Source organism: Anolis sagrei, chromosome 6 (genome assembly GCF_037176765.1).
Source record: "Anolis sagrei isolate rAnoSag1 chromosome 6, rAnoSag1.mat, whole genome shotgun sequence".
NCBI lineage: Eukaryota > Metazoa > Chordata > Lepidosauria > Squamata > Dactyloidae > Anolis > Anolis sagrei.
In genome coordinates this window covers 44,867,318-44,887,570 of record NC_090026.1, presented here as the reverse complement: position 1 = coordinate 44,887,570, position 20,253 = coordinate 44,867,318, and the positions used below count along the sequence as shown (strand labels likewise).

At 39.3% G+C, this 20,253-nt stretch overlaps 1 protein-coding gene across 3 annotated transcripts in view; it reads left to right on the top strand.

The window, feature by feature from the left end:
- The window catches only part of ACLY (ATP citrate lyase), a 90,550-nt gene that overhangs the window by 28,390 nt on the left and 41,907 nt on the right, over positions 1-20,253 (top strand). For 2 of the 3 annotated variants that reach the window (XM_060781147.2, XM_060781145.2), the window contains exons 2-7: positions 5,524-5,688; positions 11,041-11,163; positions 13,418-13,480; positions 14,803-14,993; positions 16,539-16,618; positions 18,789-18,919. In XM_060781147.2, the coding sequence (XP_060637130.2) occupies positions 5,530-5,688; positions 11,041-11,163; positions 13,418-13,480; positions 14,803-14,993; positions 16,539-16,618; positions 18,789-18,919 (747 nt within the window). In that variant the 5' untranslated portion in view covers positions 5,524-5,529. The remainder of the gene's footprint in view (positions 1-5,523; positions 5,689-11,040; positions 11,164-13,417; positions 13,481-14,802; positions 14,994-16,538; positions 16,619-18,788; positions 18,920-20,253) is intronic. The other variant, XM_067470076.1, reaches the window with a different exon arrangement.

The window sequence follows — 20,253 nt, the reverse complement described above, 5'->3', positions numbered from 1 at the left end:
GTATTTCTAGGTACAAAGATTACTGCAGACACAGACTGCAGCCAGGAAATCAGGAGATGCTTTCTTCTTGGGAGGAGAGCAATGTCCAATCTCAATAAAATAGTGAAGAGTAGAGACATCCCACTGGCAACGAAGATCCGCATAGTAAAAGCAATGGTATTCCCCGTTGTCACCTATGGATGTGAGAGCTGGACGATAGGGAAGGCTGAGCAAAGGAAGATAGATGCTTTTGAACTGTGGTATTGGAGGAAAGTTCTGAGACTGCCTTGGACCACGAGAAGATCCAACCATTCCATACTTCAGGAAATAAAGCCCGACTGCTCATTGGAGGCAAGGATAGTAGAGGCAAAGATTAAGTACTTTGACCACATCATGAGAAGAAAGGAAAGCGTAGAGAAGACAATGATGCTGGGGAAAATTGAAGTAAAAGGGAAGAGGGGCCAACCAAGGGCAAGATGGATGGATGGCATCCTTGAAGTGACTGGATTGACCTTGAAGGAGCTGGGGGTGGTGACTGCTGACAGGGAGCTCTGGTGTGGGCTGGTCCATGAGGTCACAAAGAGTCGGAAACGACAGAACAAATAAACAACAACATAGGTTACCATTTATATTAAAATACATGCTAATGAAACTTCTGAGAACCTTAGGAAAGCTTTTGAGTGGGCACACATGGCTGTTGACTACACAGAGGACATAACTCTGTAGGTTGCTTATCAAGGGTTTAGTGTAGAGAGTGAGAGTTTTGAATTTTGTTTGCTGAAATATGTTGAGCTTCTCTTCTTATTTCTGATTTAGTCACTCTGCCTATTCCTTCCATGTAATTCCTGCCTTTGGAACTAAATTTTCTGTACAATCCGCTCACTGTGTTTAGGGACATAGAATACCTCTAAATTGTGATTTTAAAAAAATGCTATTTTGTTTTTTAATGAGAGAACACATATTTCAGAATCACTAGATCCTCCAGTTCAGTTCTTTGGGGGAGTTGAGCATAGAAGCACACTGTAGGACATACAAATGCCCAGAGAAGTGTTCTCTTTGGGAGTCTCTTGGGCCTCCAGTGCAACTCTAGAATCAACTTCCAGTGGACCATAAAGCCGTGCTGGAGGACCTGGAGATTCCTAGAGAAAACGAGTTAATCAAATTCACAAAAGTGAAAACTGCAAATTTTGAGGAAGGTTAACTGTAACATGCTGGAATGCATCTAACTCATTAACTGAGATAAAACTGTATATGTATGATAGCATACAATATTATAGGAGCAATTGTGCTGGCATATGAAGCTGAAAATCTCCAGTATTAATGTACATTGATTAAATTCTTTCTCAGTTTAACAATGACTTATATTTAACAAACCAGTTTCATGCAGATAAGAATATCTGGAAATTTTTAGGAAATGCAACAGATCATTGCAAAAAGAAACAGAGTCCTTTGTCTCTCCTTCTCTGACCCATTGCACTTCTGGCCTGATTTTTATAAAAACCTACTTCTTTATTTTTATGAGAAGCAAACTATTAAGACTCCTTTCAAACTACAAGAAAGGAGATTCCATCTGAACATTAGGAAGAACTTCCTGACTGTGAGAGCTGTTCAGCAGTGGAACTCTCTGCCCCGGAGTGTGGTGGAAGCTCCTTCTTTGGAGGCTTTTAAACAGAGGCTGGATGGCCATCTGTCAGGGTGCTTTGAATGCAATATTCCTACTTCTTGGCAGGGGGTTGGACTGGATGGCCCATCAGGTCTCTTCCAAATGTATGATTCTATGATTCTAAGAGAAAAAGCAAAAAAGGAAGAAAATAAATGCAGGCTAGGAAGTTATGAAGATTTAGTGACAAAGCTACAATACGATATGACTCACTCTTTTCCCTTTCATAGTTTAAAAACTGTTTTTCACTCATTTTATAAATGGTAATATATTTTCCCATTCACATTGTTGTGAGAAAATCCAAATAACGGCCACTTACATTTTCTAACTAAGCCATGTTACTGCAGAACTTGAAGGGCAGGTAAAAACAAACAAGACTCTGCAATCTTTCATTTACCTGGGAGCAAATGCCATTGAACTCAGTGGTGCTCATTTCACAATGAAGGTGGAGGTTGGATTTCACATGTGGGTTCACCTTATAAAACACAGTGAGCTTTAACAAAGGATCTCCTTCATTTCACTGATATAATCTTCGGTTTATTATTAGAAATAATCTTATAAACAAGAAAGATATTTCAACGACACCACATGTCCTAAGCAGCTCACCAATGCAAAGATATAATCACCCGCCATCTGTTCTGTGAGTTTCCATGTTAATAAGATAATTTTCACCACATGTCCTGCATTTCATTTCTCTATAACTTCACCTCAACTATATGTGCTGTGGTCACAAAAAAATTAGGGTTATATTGAAAATTATGTAGCCCTCCAGGTATTCTGGATTGTAACTTTCAGTGTTCCTCATCATTGGCTATGCTAGCTAGTGTTTTGGAGATTTGCAGTCCAAAACCAGCAGATTTCTGTATGAATATGCAAAAATAGAGACTATAATTCTTTAACATGCACAAGCCCCTCTTCTTGGTCCAACTAAACCTTAACTGACAAGACAGACGACCGTACATAGATAGAGATATATAGGCTTTTCCATCTTTGGCATCTTGGAGGTTTGTGCTTGGTTACTAAGGCCTTTTAATTGTATGCAGTGATAGCACTTTGATACCAGTTTACGTCATCAGTTTGTATCCTACGGAATCCTGGAATCAGTTGTTCAAGGAGACTCTGGAGTCCTGGAGTTTTCCAAACTTTGATTTTGTTTGGGAATTTGGCTTCCATAATTTCTTAACCATTTATCAAGGCAGTTGGGAGAATAAATTCTAAATAACTCACACAACAATAAATCCCAGGAATCCACAGGATGGCAGTTAAACGAAGCTCTTTGGCAGGGAAGATGGAGCAACATCACCCGCACCTCACCCTTGTGGAACTGAGCACAAACCTCCGAGATGCCGAAGATGGAAAAGCCTATATATCTCTATCTATATACAGTTGTCTGTCTTTTCAGTGTATAATGGCATTGAATGTTTGCCATATATGTGTTCTGTGATCCTCTCTGAGTCCCCTTCAGGGTGAGAAGGGTGGAATATAAATACAATAAATAAATAAATAAATAAAGGTATCAATATTTTACATTTATGGCTGTTCCTTAATTTTTAGCTGCTATCCAGAATTAGGGATCCCATCAAAGAGAGTGGTAGAAAGAAGCATCCTGTTCTTTTCTTATTTTTCTTTATTGTTCTGCCTCATTATTTCATCATTTTCAGAAAAGAAAAGTCTTTCTTCCTAACAGTTTCTTGGGACTGCAGAACAAAGGAAAGATTTGGGCAGAGCTCTCAGTTCCATCGACATTCTTTTTAATCTGGATTTTTGGCACCAACTAGTTGTTGTAGTTCTTGTTGTGTGCCTTCAAATCATTTCTGACTTATGGTTTGCTCAAACCACTCACTGTGCAGGTTCTCTTCTAACAGATTAGCATGGTTTTATCTTAAAAGTAATCTGTTACCAGAGAGATGCTAATCCTTTTCTCCTATTTCCACCCCTTTTGAGTTTTGAAGTAATCATTGCTGGTAGAAGAAGAATGTAAAAGTTTCATTCTGACCTCATTCACTTATCAGAGCACAGAGAGCTTATTCCCATCATTACCCTGACAAGCTGTTTTTAAAGTATTTTTAGATGTGGAAGTAAAGATCAAAATATTACACAAACCCTTACTTTCTGGAACTATTAAAATAAGAGCACAGTAAATTATGATTTGACTTTTAGTTTGACAGTTTCATGGAGGAGTTATGAGTTGCAGGAATGTTAGTACTGATGCATTACTTAAAGTATTTATACCTTGGTAGTACACAGATGAAACCAGTGTTTAAATTATCTAAATCAGTAGTTCCCAACCTGTGATCCGTGGACCACCAGTGGTCCCCAAGAACTAAAATATGGTCCGCAGCTTCATCGTTACTTCACTGACGCTATGAGAGGGACTGGTCTCGTGAAACCCTCGTATAGTGCCAAGACAACGGGGATGTCAGGAAGGGAGAGGCTGACTACCCACAAAAGGCGCAACAATAAGCTTCCCGACTGCTGCGTCTCCTCCTCCTCCGTCCCCCTGAGCGGAGCCATTCCATGTGGCGCCTTGGTGTCTTTGTTTTCAGGCCTGTTCCTGGGGTTATTTGGGGTGCTTATTCAGAAAATTGCATTAGATAGACCACATCAACTCTATATTGTTAAGTATGGTTTTCTGTGGGCGAGCAGAAGACTAATGGATGACACATGTTCTATATTGGAAACTAGAGCTGATGTGGTGTAGCCAATGCTTTTCTGAATCAGCACCCCAAATAACCAAACCAAATAAGTTGACCAAAAACTGATTCATAACTCTTTTGGTAGTAATGTTGGAGAGTGGTTGCTGGTCAAAAAAGAGTTGGGAAACACTAGTCTAAATTAAAATCACAATGGAATAACCAAAACATCTCAAACAGCGGCTTTATGTTACTCTCAGTTTCAGGCCCAATAGGTAACTGAATACTATTTGATTATAGTTGCTTGTTGGATTGATCAACCTTCTTAAATAATTAACTTCCTTAGATAAAATCTTTTTTGTTCCTGTGGATCAGAAGAAGGCATTTGCTTTCAAAACAGGCACTATTCCAGTATCATCTGGTTGGCTATTGTGAAAAACAAGTCTGTGAATGAGACAGATTTCTGGTCTGATACATCAGATCTGGGTTTTTATGACATTACAAGGTCCAGTCTATCAAGTATTCTGCAAATCATATAAATGATTCCCTGAATGCAGACTAGAAGAGATCAGATGGTATAATATGGATTATATCCCTTTGTGATATGCATTATATAGGGAAGACAGATTTCAACATTTCTGGATATACAGTCAGACTCCCATATATCTACAGATTTTACAATCCAAAGGAAAATGTCCTTCCCCTACCCCATTTTTAAAAAAGAAAAGGCAAACTTTGATTTTGCCATTTTATAAGAGAGGATACCATATAATGGGACTTGGCCATCCATGGATTTTGGTACCCACAAAGCCCATAAGATAAAAAAAGCCCACTATACTAGTTTTCCCGTGCTTTTCTTGTGCATTATAGAATTTATTTCAGCAGGAATTTTAATAGTTTGGTTCCTGATAGATTGAATGATATCGAAGAAGTAAAACTTTTGCATCAGTAGAAATATTTTCGGTGATAAGCCCAGCACTAAGGCTGTGTTATAGGAGTCAGTACTGTTTTATCCATGGGATCTATTCCCAAGTTTAGTTTACCAACAAAATATGTTCCCTCCAGGCATTTTCAAGGTCCTGTATGGTGTTTTTGGGTCAGAATTCCTTTATTTCAATTCGGTTTGCTGTTATCAGTGATTTTACATATCAATATAAAATCCCAATGGATACAGGCTTTCCATTCTGCAAAATTGTAAGAAAATATTTTTTAAAATACTAATGTAAATGTGTTACTTTTTGTTTGCATTAGGTAGCCATGTCCGCCAAAGCCATTTCTGAGCAGACCGGAAAGGAATTCTTGTATAAGTACATTTGTACATCCTCGGCCATCCAGAACCGCTTCAAATATGCCAGGGTAACACCTGATACTGACTGGGACCGACTCATCCAAGATCATCCCTGGCTCTTAACTGAGGTGAGTTGAACAAATTGCAGTTGCTCTGTCTTGTAATGGAGGAATCTTCCCTGGCCCTGAGAAAAGCAGTTTCCTTGTAGAGTTGGGAAAACTGGAAACTATCATATATTTTTAAAAGTCAGCTCCAAGTCAGTATGGACACTGATCAAGGATGATGGGAGCCAACAATATATAGATAGTGACAGCTTCCTCAAACTTCAATACCCCAAAGCAGTGGTTCCCATCCTGTGGTCCATGGGCCACCAGTAGTCCACAAGAACTATAATATGGTTCACAGCCTCATCATTACTACACCATTGCAACAAGAGCAGCTGGTTTCGCGAAACCCTCTTATAGTTCCAAGACTTATTAAGTATGGTTTCTGTGGGCGAGCCAATGGTGGCTAGTAGATGGCATATGTTCTCTATCAGAAACTAGAGCTGATGTGGTCTATCCAATGCAGTTTTCTGAATCAGTACCACAAATAAACCAAACTGAATCTAAAGCTGACCGAAAATTGATTTGTAACTCTTTTGGTACTAATGTTGGAGACTGCTCCATGGTCAAAGTGGTCACTGGTCAAACAAAGGTTGGGAACCACTTCCCCAAGGTCACCAGATCCCATCTGTTTTTGGAAGTTCAGCACAGTCAGCTCTGGTTGGATAGAAGACCACCAACGAATACCAGGTGCCATAGGTTATATTTCAGAGGAAGGAAATGGGAAGCAACCTTTGAGTATTCCTTGCGTAAGAAAACTCAATGAAATTCATGGGATTGCATGTAAACGCACAAAGTTTTTCCACCAGTCAGTCAATTGTGATAGAGCACAACTATTTTTCTAGTCCTACCATCTCTCTGGTCCCTATCCAATTATATCTGCCATCATGGGTGTGCTTGGTGAAATGGTCGGTCTAATTCGATTATTTTTATCATCTGACTGTAATCAAATGTTCCTGAACCATACATATTATCAAGAGAACAAAAAAAAATTGTGCTTTTAAATAAAATATATGTATTGCCTATTAACAGGCTTGATAGTTGTGTTAATCACCAAAATAAATTAGTGATATGGTAATTTAAAGTAATTTTGATTAAAATGTAATTTCTTTAAAAAAATCTTTCCCCATAGTAAATAATATTATTTATATATGTGAAATGTTTGCTTAAACTCTCTTTCTCTTTTGCTTTTTGGAACACGAACATCAGCCTACTGTCCTCACACTGCAAAAAGGAGAAAAAAAGATAAATTAAAATGACAGCAACTAAGCAAGCACACTGGGGGTTTTTTTGTACTTAGCATAAATTTTCTCCTTACTTAGCATGAAAGCAAAAGATAAATTAAAGTAACCGCAACATTTTTAAAGGGTTTTTTCTACTCGGCATCAATGCTTTGAAAAACAATGTTTTATTGTTCCTGTTCTGGTAGTTTATAATGCGAAGTAGAGAAAGGATTCATAGTAAATTTGGTCAGCCAGCATAGTGCAGTGATTTGAATGTTAGATCAGCACTCCAGGATACCTGAGTTCGAATCCACCATGGAAACCCACAGGTTTACCTTGAACAAGTCACAGTCTCACAGCCTCAGGCAAGGCAATAGCAATCCTTCCTTTGAATAAATTTTGTTAAGAAACCCCTATGGTGGAGTCATTTTAAGGTTGTGTTTTGGCAACCATAAAATGACTCTATCATGCATTTAAAGCAGTGGTTCACAACTTTTTTTGACCAGGGACCACTCTCCAGCATTAGTACCAAAGGGGTTACGAATCAGTTTTTGGTCAACTTTAGATTTGGTTTGATTATTTGGGGTGTTGATTGGCCTGCATAAATAGGAGTATAGTATCTAGATACAGGGAAGTCATGCTCCCGATGCTCTATTCTGCCTTGGTTAGATTACATCTGGAATGTTGTGTCCAGTACTGGAAGTCATGTTACCCCTCTATTCTGCCTTGGTTGTGTCCAATTCTGGGCACCACAGTTGAAGAGAGATATTGACAAGCTGGAATGTTGTGTCCAGAGGAGGGCGACTAAAATGATCAAGGGTCTGGAAAACAAGCCCTATGAGGAGCAGCTTAAAGAGCTAGGCATGATTAGCCTGAAGAAGAGAAGGCTGAGAAGAGACATAATAGCCATGTATAAATATGTGAGAGGAAGTCATAGGGAGGAGGGAGCAAGCTTGCTTTCTGCTGCCCTGGAGACTAGGACACGGAAAAAGAAAGGAGATTCCACTTGAACATTAGGAAGAACTTCCTGACTGAGAGCCGTTCAGCAGTGGAACTCTCTGCTCCAGAGTGTGGTGGAGGCTCCTTCTTTGGAAACTTTTAAACAGAGGCTGGATGGCCATCTGTTGGGGGTGCTTTGAATGCAATTTTCCTGCTTTTGGCAGGGGATTGGACTGGATGGCTCATGAGGTCTCTTCCAACTCTATGATTTAAAAAAATACATTGGATAGACCACATCAGCTCTAGTTTCTGATACAGAACATATGCCATCAGTAATCACCATCTGCTCACCCACAGAAAACCATATTTAATGAGCCTCAGCACTGTAAGTGGGTTTCACAAGAGCTGTTGCTCTCGTTGCAACGGTGTGGCAATGGTGAGGCCGTGGACCATATTTTAGTTGTTTCGGACCATTGATGGTCCACGGACCACAGATTGGGAACCACTGATTTAAAGAAAAGCTTTGATTACCCTCAGTTTTTCAGGCCTGGGTCATGTTGACAATTGTTTGACCAGCTTCTTAACTAGAAGTGATATATTATGCACTCTATTAATGGCGAAGACTATATTTTCTATAGGTTAAGAGAAACATCCGAGATATCATTTCCTGCGTGCCCTTTGAGTTGGCTTTATTATTATTTTTTCTTGGAAATGTTTGGGGTGCATTCTCTATCCGCCCTTCAATTTGTTCTTTAATTAGGCAAATTGAATTGCAAACAGGAGACATCCTGCCCCATTCCAAGTTCCTTTCTGTGTTTTTTTTTCCTTCTCCTGGCTATCTGCCAGTTTAATCACACTTAGCTGAGCATAGATCAGCTACGCAAGACCATTTTTCTTGCTGATAGAAGACAGCTGTATTGGTAAGCTAATTAAATACTCTGCACTTAGGTTATGTGAGTCAGTTGCTGGCTTCTCTTGGCAAGGAGAGTACGTAAAGACTTTGTGAGGCTTGCCAGAAATCCGCAAGGACTGTTGTTGCCCTTTGGGTTTCATGACAGAATTTTGAAAGCAGGAGCTAGAAAAAGGTATTCAGGCCCACTGGTACTGAAGTAAATGTTTAACAATCCCGAAATGGCAAAGATGAGTTGGATTTAAAGTTAGAAAAACTACCAGCAGATGACCATAACGAGAAGCAGTGCAAACATGAATTAATTGCAGAAGAGGAAATAATTAAACAGAGCTGCTTGTTCATTTAGTATCTTCTTCCCTGTACTAGGATCCAAGACAGCTCTAAATGTGATTAAAAATAAGCATAACTAAAAACTCAGTAAATACTAATACTGATTGACCCTAGCAGGTAATAACTTTGGGGGATTTAATATGGCCTTAGATCAATTTGGCATATAAGTTAAAAAAAAATCCCTGTTAAGGTATGATGTGGCAGAAAAACCTATAAATATTACTAGCTATCCCCTGCCATGCGTTGCTGTGGCCCAGTCTCGTGAGCTGGGAAATAAAGTAATAGGAAAGTGTTGGTTTCTAATATAGGTAATGTCTTGATGCTTGTGGGTTAAAGTATTTCTTGTTTTTTTGTCAGTGTTGATGTGGAGATTGTCTGGTTTGCCTACTCTGGAACATGCAACATATAATTGTCCTTCTTTAGGGGTCCCTTTCAAATCTATGAAACTATTATTTTTGTGTGTGTGAATCATATCTATCTATCTGTATCTATGGCTGGATGGCTTTGTCAGGAAGGCTTTGATTACGTTTTCTTCCCTGGTGAACGTAGTTGGACTCGATGGCCTTAAGTAATTTCTGTTGGTCATGGGAGTTCGGTGTAGTTTGCCACAATTCTCTCGTTCATGGGGTTCAGAATGCTCTTTGATTATAGGTGAACTATAAATGCCAGTAACTACAACTCCCAAATGTCAAGGTCTATTTTCCCCAAACTCCTTCTGTCTTCATATTTGGGCATTTGGAATATTCAAGCCAAGTTTGGTCCAGACCCATCATTGTTTGAGTCCACAATGCTATCTGGATGTAGGTGAACTACAACTCCCAAACTCAAGGTCAATGCCCACCAACCCCTTCTAGTGTTTTTCGTTGGTCATGGGAGTCCTGTGTGCCAAGTTTGATTCAATTCCATCATTGGTGGAGTTCGGAATGCTCTTTGATTGTAGGTTAACTATAAATCCCAGCAACTACAACTCCCAAATGATAAAATTAATTTTTTTGAGTGATGGTCACTCTTTGGGTTAGTGGGTGTCTTGTGGCCAAGTTTGGCAGCCATTACTCCAGTGGTTTTTGAGTTATGGTAATCCCGCTAAGGAACATTACATTTTTATTTATATAGATGTGAGCTGGGCAAATTTGGATGTAATTTGTATTTTTTTTCCTTTGGCTGTTGTCTCCATTTGCTCTATTAGTGAGTGTGATGAATACAGGAGGTAGAACTTCTCTGCCAACATTGATGGAAATTTAATCCCATACTGCTGGCGACTAAGCATTTTGGCAAATGCATGCCTTATAACAAAGATTTGGAAATGCTGCATATGGCACCCTATCCCATGTGGCCCTTTAAAGTAGTAGAATCAGTGCAGCTTGACACCGCTTTAACTGCCATTGCTTAGTGTTAAAGAATTATCAAAGCTGTCATTTCAAAAAGTCGTTCACCTTCTCTGCCAAAGAGTGCTGGTGCCTCACCAAACTACAAATCCCTGTACTCCATAGCATTGAGTCATGGCAATTAAAGTAGTGTAGAACTGTATTAATTTCATAATGTGGATGCACCTTTAGTTATCTTCCAAGCTGCCAGAATCACCTTCCGGGCAGTTTTTTGACCCTCAGACAGACACTAAAGGGTGTCAGTTTTGCTCCCACTGATATTTGAATGCGCCTCCAAAGCCCAAATACAAATAAAGTAGGAAAATGACCTGTGAAATCAAATTGAGGTTACATTGCTGTGTTTATGGTTTTGACAGTGCTTCACGTCTCCATCAGAAGTGTCTCCACTGCAGTTAGCCAACCTTGCCTTTAAAATGGGGATTTGGAATTTATAGATATGCGTCTACATTTTCTAAATCTTTCTGTATTGAAAATGTTTTATTTTGAGTGCTTGAAACATTGACATAAGTGGTAAATTTGTTAATAAGATGCCACCTATTCATCTGCAAGATAGATTTCCAACTTTTCTTCCATCTTTGTAAAATGTTAGCCTCTAGTGGTGAAGCCTGATCAGTTGATAAAGCGACGCGGCAAGCTCGGCTTGGTGGGTGTGAATCTTGATTTGGATCAAGTGAAGACCTGGTTGAAGCCACGTCTTGGACTCGAAACAACTGTAAGTTATTATTTTTCAGTCTACCCCATTTACATTAGTTGTTTTGACACTTAAGCTCTTTCACAGGAAAAACAGGACATGTACAAGGGAAATAAAAAAAATGCTTGATTTATGTCCCTAGTAGTCTTGTGTAACAGCACAGCATTTCATAAAATATGGAAGTGAATGTATTTTTTAAAAAGGATTGGACTGGAGTGGTTTGAATGCTGGACTGTGAGGAAAAGCAGAGACACATCAATTCCTCATTGGACAAATCTTGCCCCATGATAGAGTTGCCTTAGGGTTGTCATAAATCGTAAACAACATGAAGGTACGCAACAACTAGATGGCTGGATGGCCATCTCTCAAGGGTACGTTGATTGTGCTTTTCCTGCATGGCAGGGCATTGGACTAGATGGCCCATGCGGTCTCTTCCAATTCTGTGATTCTATAATTCAATAAAACAAGTTCTCAGACTCAACTTATTCATATCTTCCAGACATTACCTTCCCAAATATTTAACCTGCCAATAGTTGCTGTTGCAATACAGATCATTTCCAGTTGTTTGTAGTTGTACAAGAACCAAGACATTGGTATAGCTGACCCACACACATAGACCAGGCAACAGACTAGTGGGTTGGGTAGAGAATTATAAGAAATACCATCAAATCATAGGTCATCTTGTTCAAAAGCATCTTCTGTGACTTAACAGAGGTTTTAGTTGCACCCATGTAAAAATCATATAAGTTCATTAATTATACAAGTCCATTAAGTGGTTTGGTGATGCAATGTAAAATAATAATAATAATAACAACAACAACAACAAGAATAATCCCATGTGACAACAGGATTGAAGAGTAACAACTGGAAAAGCTGACACGATATGAGGATTTAAAGATTGAACTGCAAAGACTGGCACAATCCAGTCAAGGTGGTCCCAGTGGTGATTGGCACACTAGGTGCAGTGCCTAAAGACCTTGGCCTGCACTTAAACACAATCGGTGCTGACAACATTATCATCTGCAAGCTGCAGAAGGCCACCTTACTGGGATCTGCATGCATTATTCGCCGATACATCACACAGTCCTAGATACTTGGAAAGTGTCCGACATGTGATCCAATACAATAGCCAGCATAGTGATCTTGTTTGCTGTGGACTCATCTTGTTGTGTTTCAAATAATGATGATAATAATAATAATATCCAAATGAAACTGGATCCATTTCATTTCCACTTCATCTGATTTTTACCCAGAGCCCATGGAAAAATTAGCGCATTCATACATGTTTCCTGTTTTTCTCGTAGGTGAACAGCAATGACCCAATGAAGTATCCACAGCATTTTCTTGACATCTCTAATATGCTGGGACTCAAATTTTCTTTAAAATGTTATCGTCTAAAAAATTGGACAAATATGTGTAAAACATCTTTATTTATTTAAAAATATTTAGTTAAATAAAAACATAACTATTATTATTTTTGAAATTCAAATAATTTATTCACAGAATTAAGGCCATTTGAAGCAAATCAATTAAAATGATAAAATTCATTTAAACAGTGCACGAATAAAAAAATTCTTCGAATTCTTCAAATTCTGTCACAACAGAAAGGTTTTCACTTGACAATGGAAGGACCAAAAGGAGGGAACAGTTGTAGCCTCTCTAGGAAAGAGTTCCAAAATCAGGGATCTGTTCATGCCAGAAATGCCTGGGAAGACGGATTGAGAGAAGGTCTTCCTGGAACATATATTAAATGAATATCTTCATGTTGGAAGATGTATTCATTTAAATAAGGTTCAGACTTTTGTTGTAAGTAATTGAACTGGTTGTTTAGAATGTACAGGCAGTCCCCAAGTTACAAACAAGATAGGTTCTGTAGGTTTGTTCTTATGTTGAATTTTTATGTAAGTCTGAACAGGTACATTTTTAAGTGTAACTCCAGAGAGAGAGAGCAAGCATAGGGAAAGGTGAACACCCTTGTGGAGTTTGTTTTGCTGCCTGTGCTCCCATTCAGAAATTTTCATCTCACTTTCTGTCTCTGTGATCACTTGATTTTGAAAAATGAGGCTTGTTGTGGAAACAAGGATTGGTGATAAAGCTTCTGTGGAGACACCCTTTCCACCATGATAACTCTCCCAGGAGTAAATTTCCTTCCTGAAGGGTAGGTTTCTCTCACTTCCTGTTTTCTCACCCTTGTTTTTAACTATGAGTTGTTTGTAAGTCAGATGTTTGTAACTTAGGGACTGCCTGTATTCATCTATGCATTTTTCTTCCACAGATCGCCAAAGCTAAAGGCATCCTAAAGAACTTCTTGATAGAACCCTTTGTTCCACACAAGCAGGTCGGTGTTGCTTCGACACAGAGAGCTTTGTGTATGTAAAATTGTGTGTGGCATGTGACCAAATCAATTATTAATATCACAGTATTACTTTCAGGAAGAGTATAGTAGTTGGCCCCATCTGCAGATTCAACTTTTGTGGATTTGCATTATGTAACAATTTTTAAAAATCCTATTCCTGTTTTGGAAAGTGTTATTTGTGTTTAATTGTGCGTACTTAGTTGTAGGTTTTTTTCGAGCTATATGGCCATGTTCTAGAGGCATTTCTAGAATGCCTCTAGAACATGGCCATATAGCCCAAAAAACCCCTACAACAACCCAGTGATTCCGGCCATGAATCGACAATACATTCTGCGTACTTATTTTGAAAGTAGTTGTTATACTCCAGGAACTTAGTTTTTGTGATTGCCAGAAACTATCCTGAATTGGTTGAGACTCAGTGTTATTCATTGAAAAACTATAGCAAAATGTGCTGCAGGATGTTCCTCCCACAAAAACAAAGTTTTTGCAATTTAATAAACTTTTTCCATGTTTTGATGATATAACCAATTTGGAAATGATATTTATAACCCAGGAACAAAAATCGTGTTACATAGTGTTATCAGTAAATATTTTATCTTTATAGTATTTTATATCCCTGGGGTCACATAAAAATGTCTTGGGTGGAAAGGGGTCATGAGTGGAAAAAGTTTAAGAAGCCCTACTCTAGAGTGATCTTATGGTCAAATACTACCAGAAGTTAACCATAGCATTGCACTGCACAATCTTGAGATTCATAGAGTTGTTATCCTAGGTAGAAGAAAATCCTCATTTGAAAATTTATTTTTTTAAAATTGAGGGGGGTCCTACAACCCTTGTGGAAATGGAGAGCCTACTATTGTTGGAAGGGAAGTATTATTTCAGTAGGGACTGTGAATGCAGTGGAGCCACCAATCTGGATTTGGGGAAAGGATCCTTAGTATATATTGACACTTTTCTCTCCATAGTCCACCATGAACAATTGGTGGTAGAAAGGAACAGAAACATAAAAAGGAAAAGGAAATTGCTCGCTCCACTTTTGCTCATTTTAACTGATTCTTTTATCTTTTGTAATACACATTTTCCAGAATGCTTTGATCGGTTATTGTTAGGGACCCTTTCCTACAAGACAGCTTTATAAAATACACCAAAGAATTAACTGCCATAGTAGATAAACAAGTTTTCTACAACACACATACAGAATGATAAGAGATACTTCAGAGAGTCTCTACCTTCCATGTTCACTCTGTAAGCTCTGACTATATGTGATCTCTATATCACTATATGCTATTCTTCTAATTTTATAGGCAGAGGAGTTCTATGTGTGCATATATGCAGCCCGCGAGGGAGACTATGTGCTCTTCCACCATGAGGGTGGCGTGGATGTGGGAGATGTGGATGCCAAAGCCCAGAAGCTGCTGGTGCGCGTGGATGAGAAGCTGCATGAATCTGACATTAAGAAGCATCTATTGCTGCATGCCCCAAAGGACAAACAAGAGTAATTCTGAGATACTGCTTTATATTCTCTTACCATTCAGTTGTGGACAGTTGTATTTATATGACATAAGCACTAGAACAGAAGTGGAGATGTTAAAGCATCCAAGCGTCAATCCTTGCTCTTCTAGTCCCCTGATTGGCCCTCACAACTATGAACTGGAAGTGACATTTTAGATTAATGAGAGCGCATCTACATTGTAGAATTAATGCAGTTTGACCCCCCCCCTTCAAATGCCATGGCTCAATGATGTGGAATCGTGAAAGTTGTAGTTTTACAAGGTCTTCAGTCTTCGTTGCCATCAGATTACAAATCTCAGGATTCCATAGCATTGCTCCCTGGCAGTTCAAGTGGTGTTAAACTGCATTAATTCTACAAGTTATATCCATTCTGGAAGGAACATCTACATGCTAAACCAATACTTTTGGGTGTTTCTTCCCATGGTTTAGCTTTTGGGTGTTTGGGTTGGGCTGGGCAGCTTTGGATGGGAGCTCTGAAGTAGAATATTTATTTTTCAGATGCAAAATTCTTTTTAGGTGAACAGTGGGAGAATCAACCTTGTGGGCCCCAAAATCCTTATGGGCCTTCAAGCCTTGCACCCACATAAAAGCCACAATCTAAATTATTCCCAGCCCTGCACTATAGGATAATTCAGGGCACTATTATCCAAGTTTTATCCCTTTAAAGAAGAATCCTGTTTGAACTCATCTTAGGAAATGCAAAAGGTCTCTCCTGCTTTGTTTTTGTCCAGTGAACGAGTAGCAGTTAAAAAATGCTACATAAGGGAATTACTGTAGGTGTTGTCCAATACATCTGGACACACCTACCTTGATCTTTCCCAAGTGAAGTGCTGATAGAAAGCAGAACAAGAAAGAACTACTAATCAATGACAACTGTGTTCCTTTTGGTCACCAGCTCCATATGCATCCTGCCTTAGGGTTGGCCTTGTAGCTGCCAACCGGTGTTCCTCCCTGAACCCTGACTTGGATATGGGGAGATGATAGCCATTGCTACCATCCTTGCTTGACCTCTCTAGCTTCAAAATTATGAAAGAGATTGGCTTCTCGTCATGCTTGGTATTGCACATTTGCTATGGTGAGCGTGATGAATTATTGGAAGCCTGCCTAAGTCCAGCCTACTTAACTGTGATCTGTTTCTTTGTGTTACACCTTTTTATTTTAGTGGCTGTGGGCTGCACATTGGATGACAATGATGCTTGAAATTTACATTTTTTTATTATTTGATGTGACAATTCTGACATTTTCAAGGCATCTACTCCCATGTGTTGACATTTTAAGATGAGTATAATTAATGGTCTGGAGACAGGGACATAGTCAGTGGATGACGCTTTGTCAGAGTCTTATTCATCCAAGTTCAGGCCTCTGAGTCATAATTGAGCTGGACCAAAAGCAGACAGATTGAAAGAGCCTGTGACATGGCTATATAATAGGCCAGATACTGAGAGCAAGTAATTTGGTTCCAGCTTGTCTGTTTGAATTAATTATTATTATTTGTTTTCACTGTGCAACTTGTATTTTCTTTATGTAGCATCTTGGCAAGTTTTATCTCTGGCCTCTTCAACCTGTATGAAGATTTATACTTTACATACCTGGAAATCAATCCACTAGGTAACGCCTCTTTCTGTCGTACTTTATACTGTGAACCGAAGTTCTTGGTAATTCATTATAATGTGGTGGAAGGAAAATGAAGATGAATACTGTACTGCTGCAGACAGGCAATATCCTCCTATGTGCAGTGGTTAATGGAGTAATGTTAAATTGGCCCATCACAAACAGGGAATGTGGAATGTCTACATCAATCTTTGAAGCAAGTGAACAATTTCTGAGATTAATTTGCTCTCAGGTTCTAGCAGACAGCTAAGCACAAAGTCTGCCCAAGCAACATTTGAATTTTTACATTTTGTAAATTGAATGAGGATCAAACTAGATGCAACATTAAGCACTGCATAGTCTCCCGTGTTTAAAACAAAAGCCGTGACCCTTCACAGCTCCTGTTTTCTGAAAAGAAACAGACAGGGAGAAGGAAAGTCTTGTTTAAAAATCTAACTGACTTGGTCTGAGAGGTCCGGGTATATCTATCTGGGGAAGGATAGATGAGCCCATTTCCAGTCTCGTAATTTTGCTCATATTCACTGCTAACTCTGCTTTTTTTCTTCTCTCAAACTGCATTTAAAAAAAACATAAACACATAAATTATTATGTGTATCCATTGTACCCTAAAATGTACATGCTTGGGATAAGACCTGTATCACAGCTCTTGGGAAAGCCCAAAAACAGAAAGAAAGCTCACTTCCCAACTCCATATTAGTTCAGGAAATGTGAATCAGTTTGGTTACTTTAAAATCTATATAAATAAAAATGTAATGTTCGTTTGTGGGATTAACATAACTCAAAAACCACTGGACAGATTGACACCAAATTCGGACACAATGCAGCTATTAGACCAACGAGTGACCATCACTCATAAAAACACTGAAAAGCACAACAGAAGAGACTCAAAGAGCCAAAAAATGAAAAATACATTACAACGCATGTACAAAACCACATATATACTCAAACACACATAGATACACATATACACAAATATATATACACACACATATATGCATATATACACACACAAAACACATATACAAAGACTGGGCCACTGCAATGTGTGGCAGGGAACAGCTAGTACAGATTGAATAAAAACCCTCAAGTATTTCTACTGTTTTTCTAGTTAAAATGCCTAGGATACTCATTTAATTATACAAGTAATGGCCATCTAGGGTCCCCTGATGTCACAGCAGGTTAAACCATTGAGCTGCTGAACTTGCTGACCAAAAGATTGGCAGTTTGAATCCGGGGAATGGGGTGAGTTCCCATTGTTAGGCCCAGCTTCTGCCAAACAAGCAGTTCAAAAACATGCAAATGTGAGTAGATCAATAGATACTGCTTCTGCGAGAAGGTAACAGCGTTCCATGCAGTCATGCCAGCCACATGATCAGGTGTCTATGGACAATGCCGGCTCTTTGGCTTAGAAATGGAGATGAGCACCATCCCACAGAGTTGGACACGACTAGACTTAATGTCAGGGGAAACCTTTACTTTAATGGCCATCTCTGTAGGTGCCTGGGTCCAGTTGTTATTCATAAGAAGTTCCTTTTAATGTCGTGTCTGTTATTGTGGGTCAGTTTCAGCACACACAAAAGTTACCTTTTTGAACTACAACTCTCAGAATCTCATAGTCAGGCCTTTCTGATGATGGCATTCTGGAGGTTGTAGTAGTCTAAGATTTTACTCTGTTTCTTTTAAAAAGATAAAAAGTCCCATGAAATGAAGCATTGCCTGTAATGTACACAGCATCTAAACATGAAGAGCCCCCAGTGGTTCAGTGGATTAAACCGCTGAACTGCTAAACTTGTTGACTGAAAGGTTGCCGGTTCAAATCTGGGAAGCGGGGTGCGCTCCCTCTGTTAGCCCCAGCTTCTGCCAATCTAGCAGTTTGAAAATGTGCAAATGTGAGTAGATCAATAGGTACTGCTGTGGCAGGAAAGTAACAGCGCTCCATGCAGTCATACCGGCCACATGACCTTGGAGGTGTCTACGGACAACGCCAGCTCTTCGGCTTAGAAATGGAGATGAGCACCACCCCGCAGAGTCAGACACGAGTGGACTTAATGTCAGGGGAAAACCTTTACCTCAAACATGAAGAATTTTGCATTGTTTTGTATTAGCACTTGCTGGGGAATAGTTTGTGCTTATCTATTTTTTCCCTCCTCTTCTCCTTCAAATGAAGTTGTAACTGCGAATGGAGTTTATGTACTAGACCTGGCTGCAAAGATTGATGCAACAGCTGACTACATCTGCAAAGTGAAATGGGGTGATGTGGATTTCCCCCCTCCCTTCGGAAGAGAAGCATACCCAGAGGCAAGTGAAAAAGTTCTTATTGATATAGTGCCAAGGAATTCAGATACTCTCAGATGATGGTAGATAACCAAATGCAATACAGATGTATTGGGCTACAATTCCCATTATCCTTATTTATTGGCCATGCTGGTTGAGCTTATGGGAATTGTAGATGAAAACATTTGGAGGGCACCAGATTGTCTGCCCTTAAAGTATTTGAACATGGATGCATGGCTAGTGTCACACCACGGTTACAGAACCTCTGACCCATATCACCACAATCATGAGTCACAGAGAAACCTTGAACCAGCCAACAGCTCTCAGCTTAATTTTATTCTTTGGGTTGTTGCAAGATAAATCACTCACTGCTTGAGCTCTTTCAAGGAAAGGCAGAATATAATTAAAATAAATCGAGAAGAGCTGTTATGAAAACATTCATGCTGTTGATCGAACTTTAGGGGGAAGTTTTCATATCTTTTTTCCAGTAAAGGTCAATCTGTTCGCATCTATTTGCGCTGTGTTGGTCCTTGAAGGGGGCAAACTAGGAAATTTCTGATGAAACTATCTGTATGCCGTCTCAGAAAGCAAGTTCCTTTTCAGAACGCTTTGTCTCTGGGAAGAAAACTTCCCTTATTCACATGGGTACTACCAAAAGAGGAAATGGAGAGCTTTAGTTGCCAGTTCCTAGGAACCAGTGTGGTGTAATTTATTTGTATTTTATTTATTTATTTCGGGTATTTTTACCCCACCCTTCTCAACCCCCTAGGGGGGACTCAGGGCGGCTTCCTATAATTAAACACAGTAAAATAAACAACAACAGTCATTATAAATAATTCAAACATTAAGTTAATACAATAAAATCTAATAAAAAAGAAGCCAGCCTGGTGGCCATCGTTTTGCCGAGTTCTGTAATTAGTGAGTCCATTCAGTTTATCATAATCCGTTCCAAAGCTCTCATCATCATTGTCTTTGTCAGTCTGCCAGATTACCCAAAGGCCTGGTCCCATATCCATATTTTTAATTTGTTTCTAAAAGAGAGGAGGGATGACGATGATCTAATTTCCCTTGGAGTGAATTCCACAGGCGGGGGGCCACCACCAAGAAAGCCCTGTCCCTCGTCCCCGCCAGTCTCGTTTGTGACAGGGGCAGGGCCGAGAGCAGGGCCTCTCCAGAAGATCTTAAATACCTAGGCAGGACATAGAAGGAGATATGTTCGAACAGGTATGCTGGGCCGTAATGGTTTCATGTTGAACTAAACATATGTCTACAGTATAGAATTAATGTAATTTGTCATGGGAGTTGAAGTTTATAAAAGTTTTTAGCCTTCTCTGCCAAAAAAGTGCTTATGCCGATTC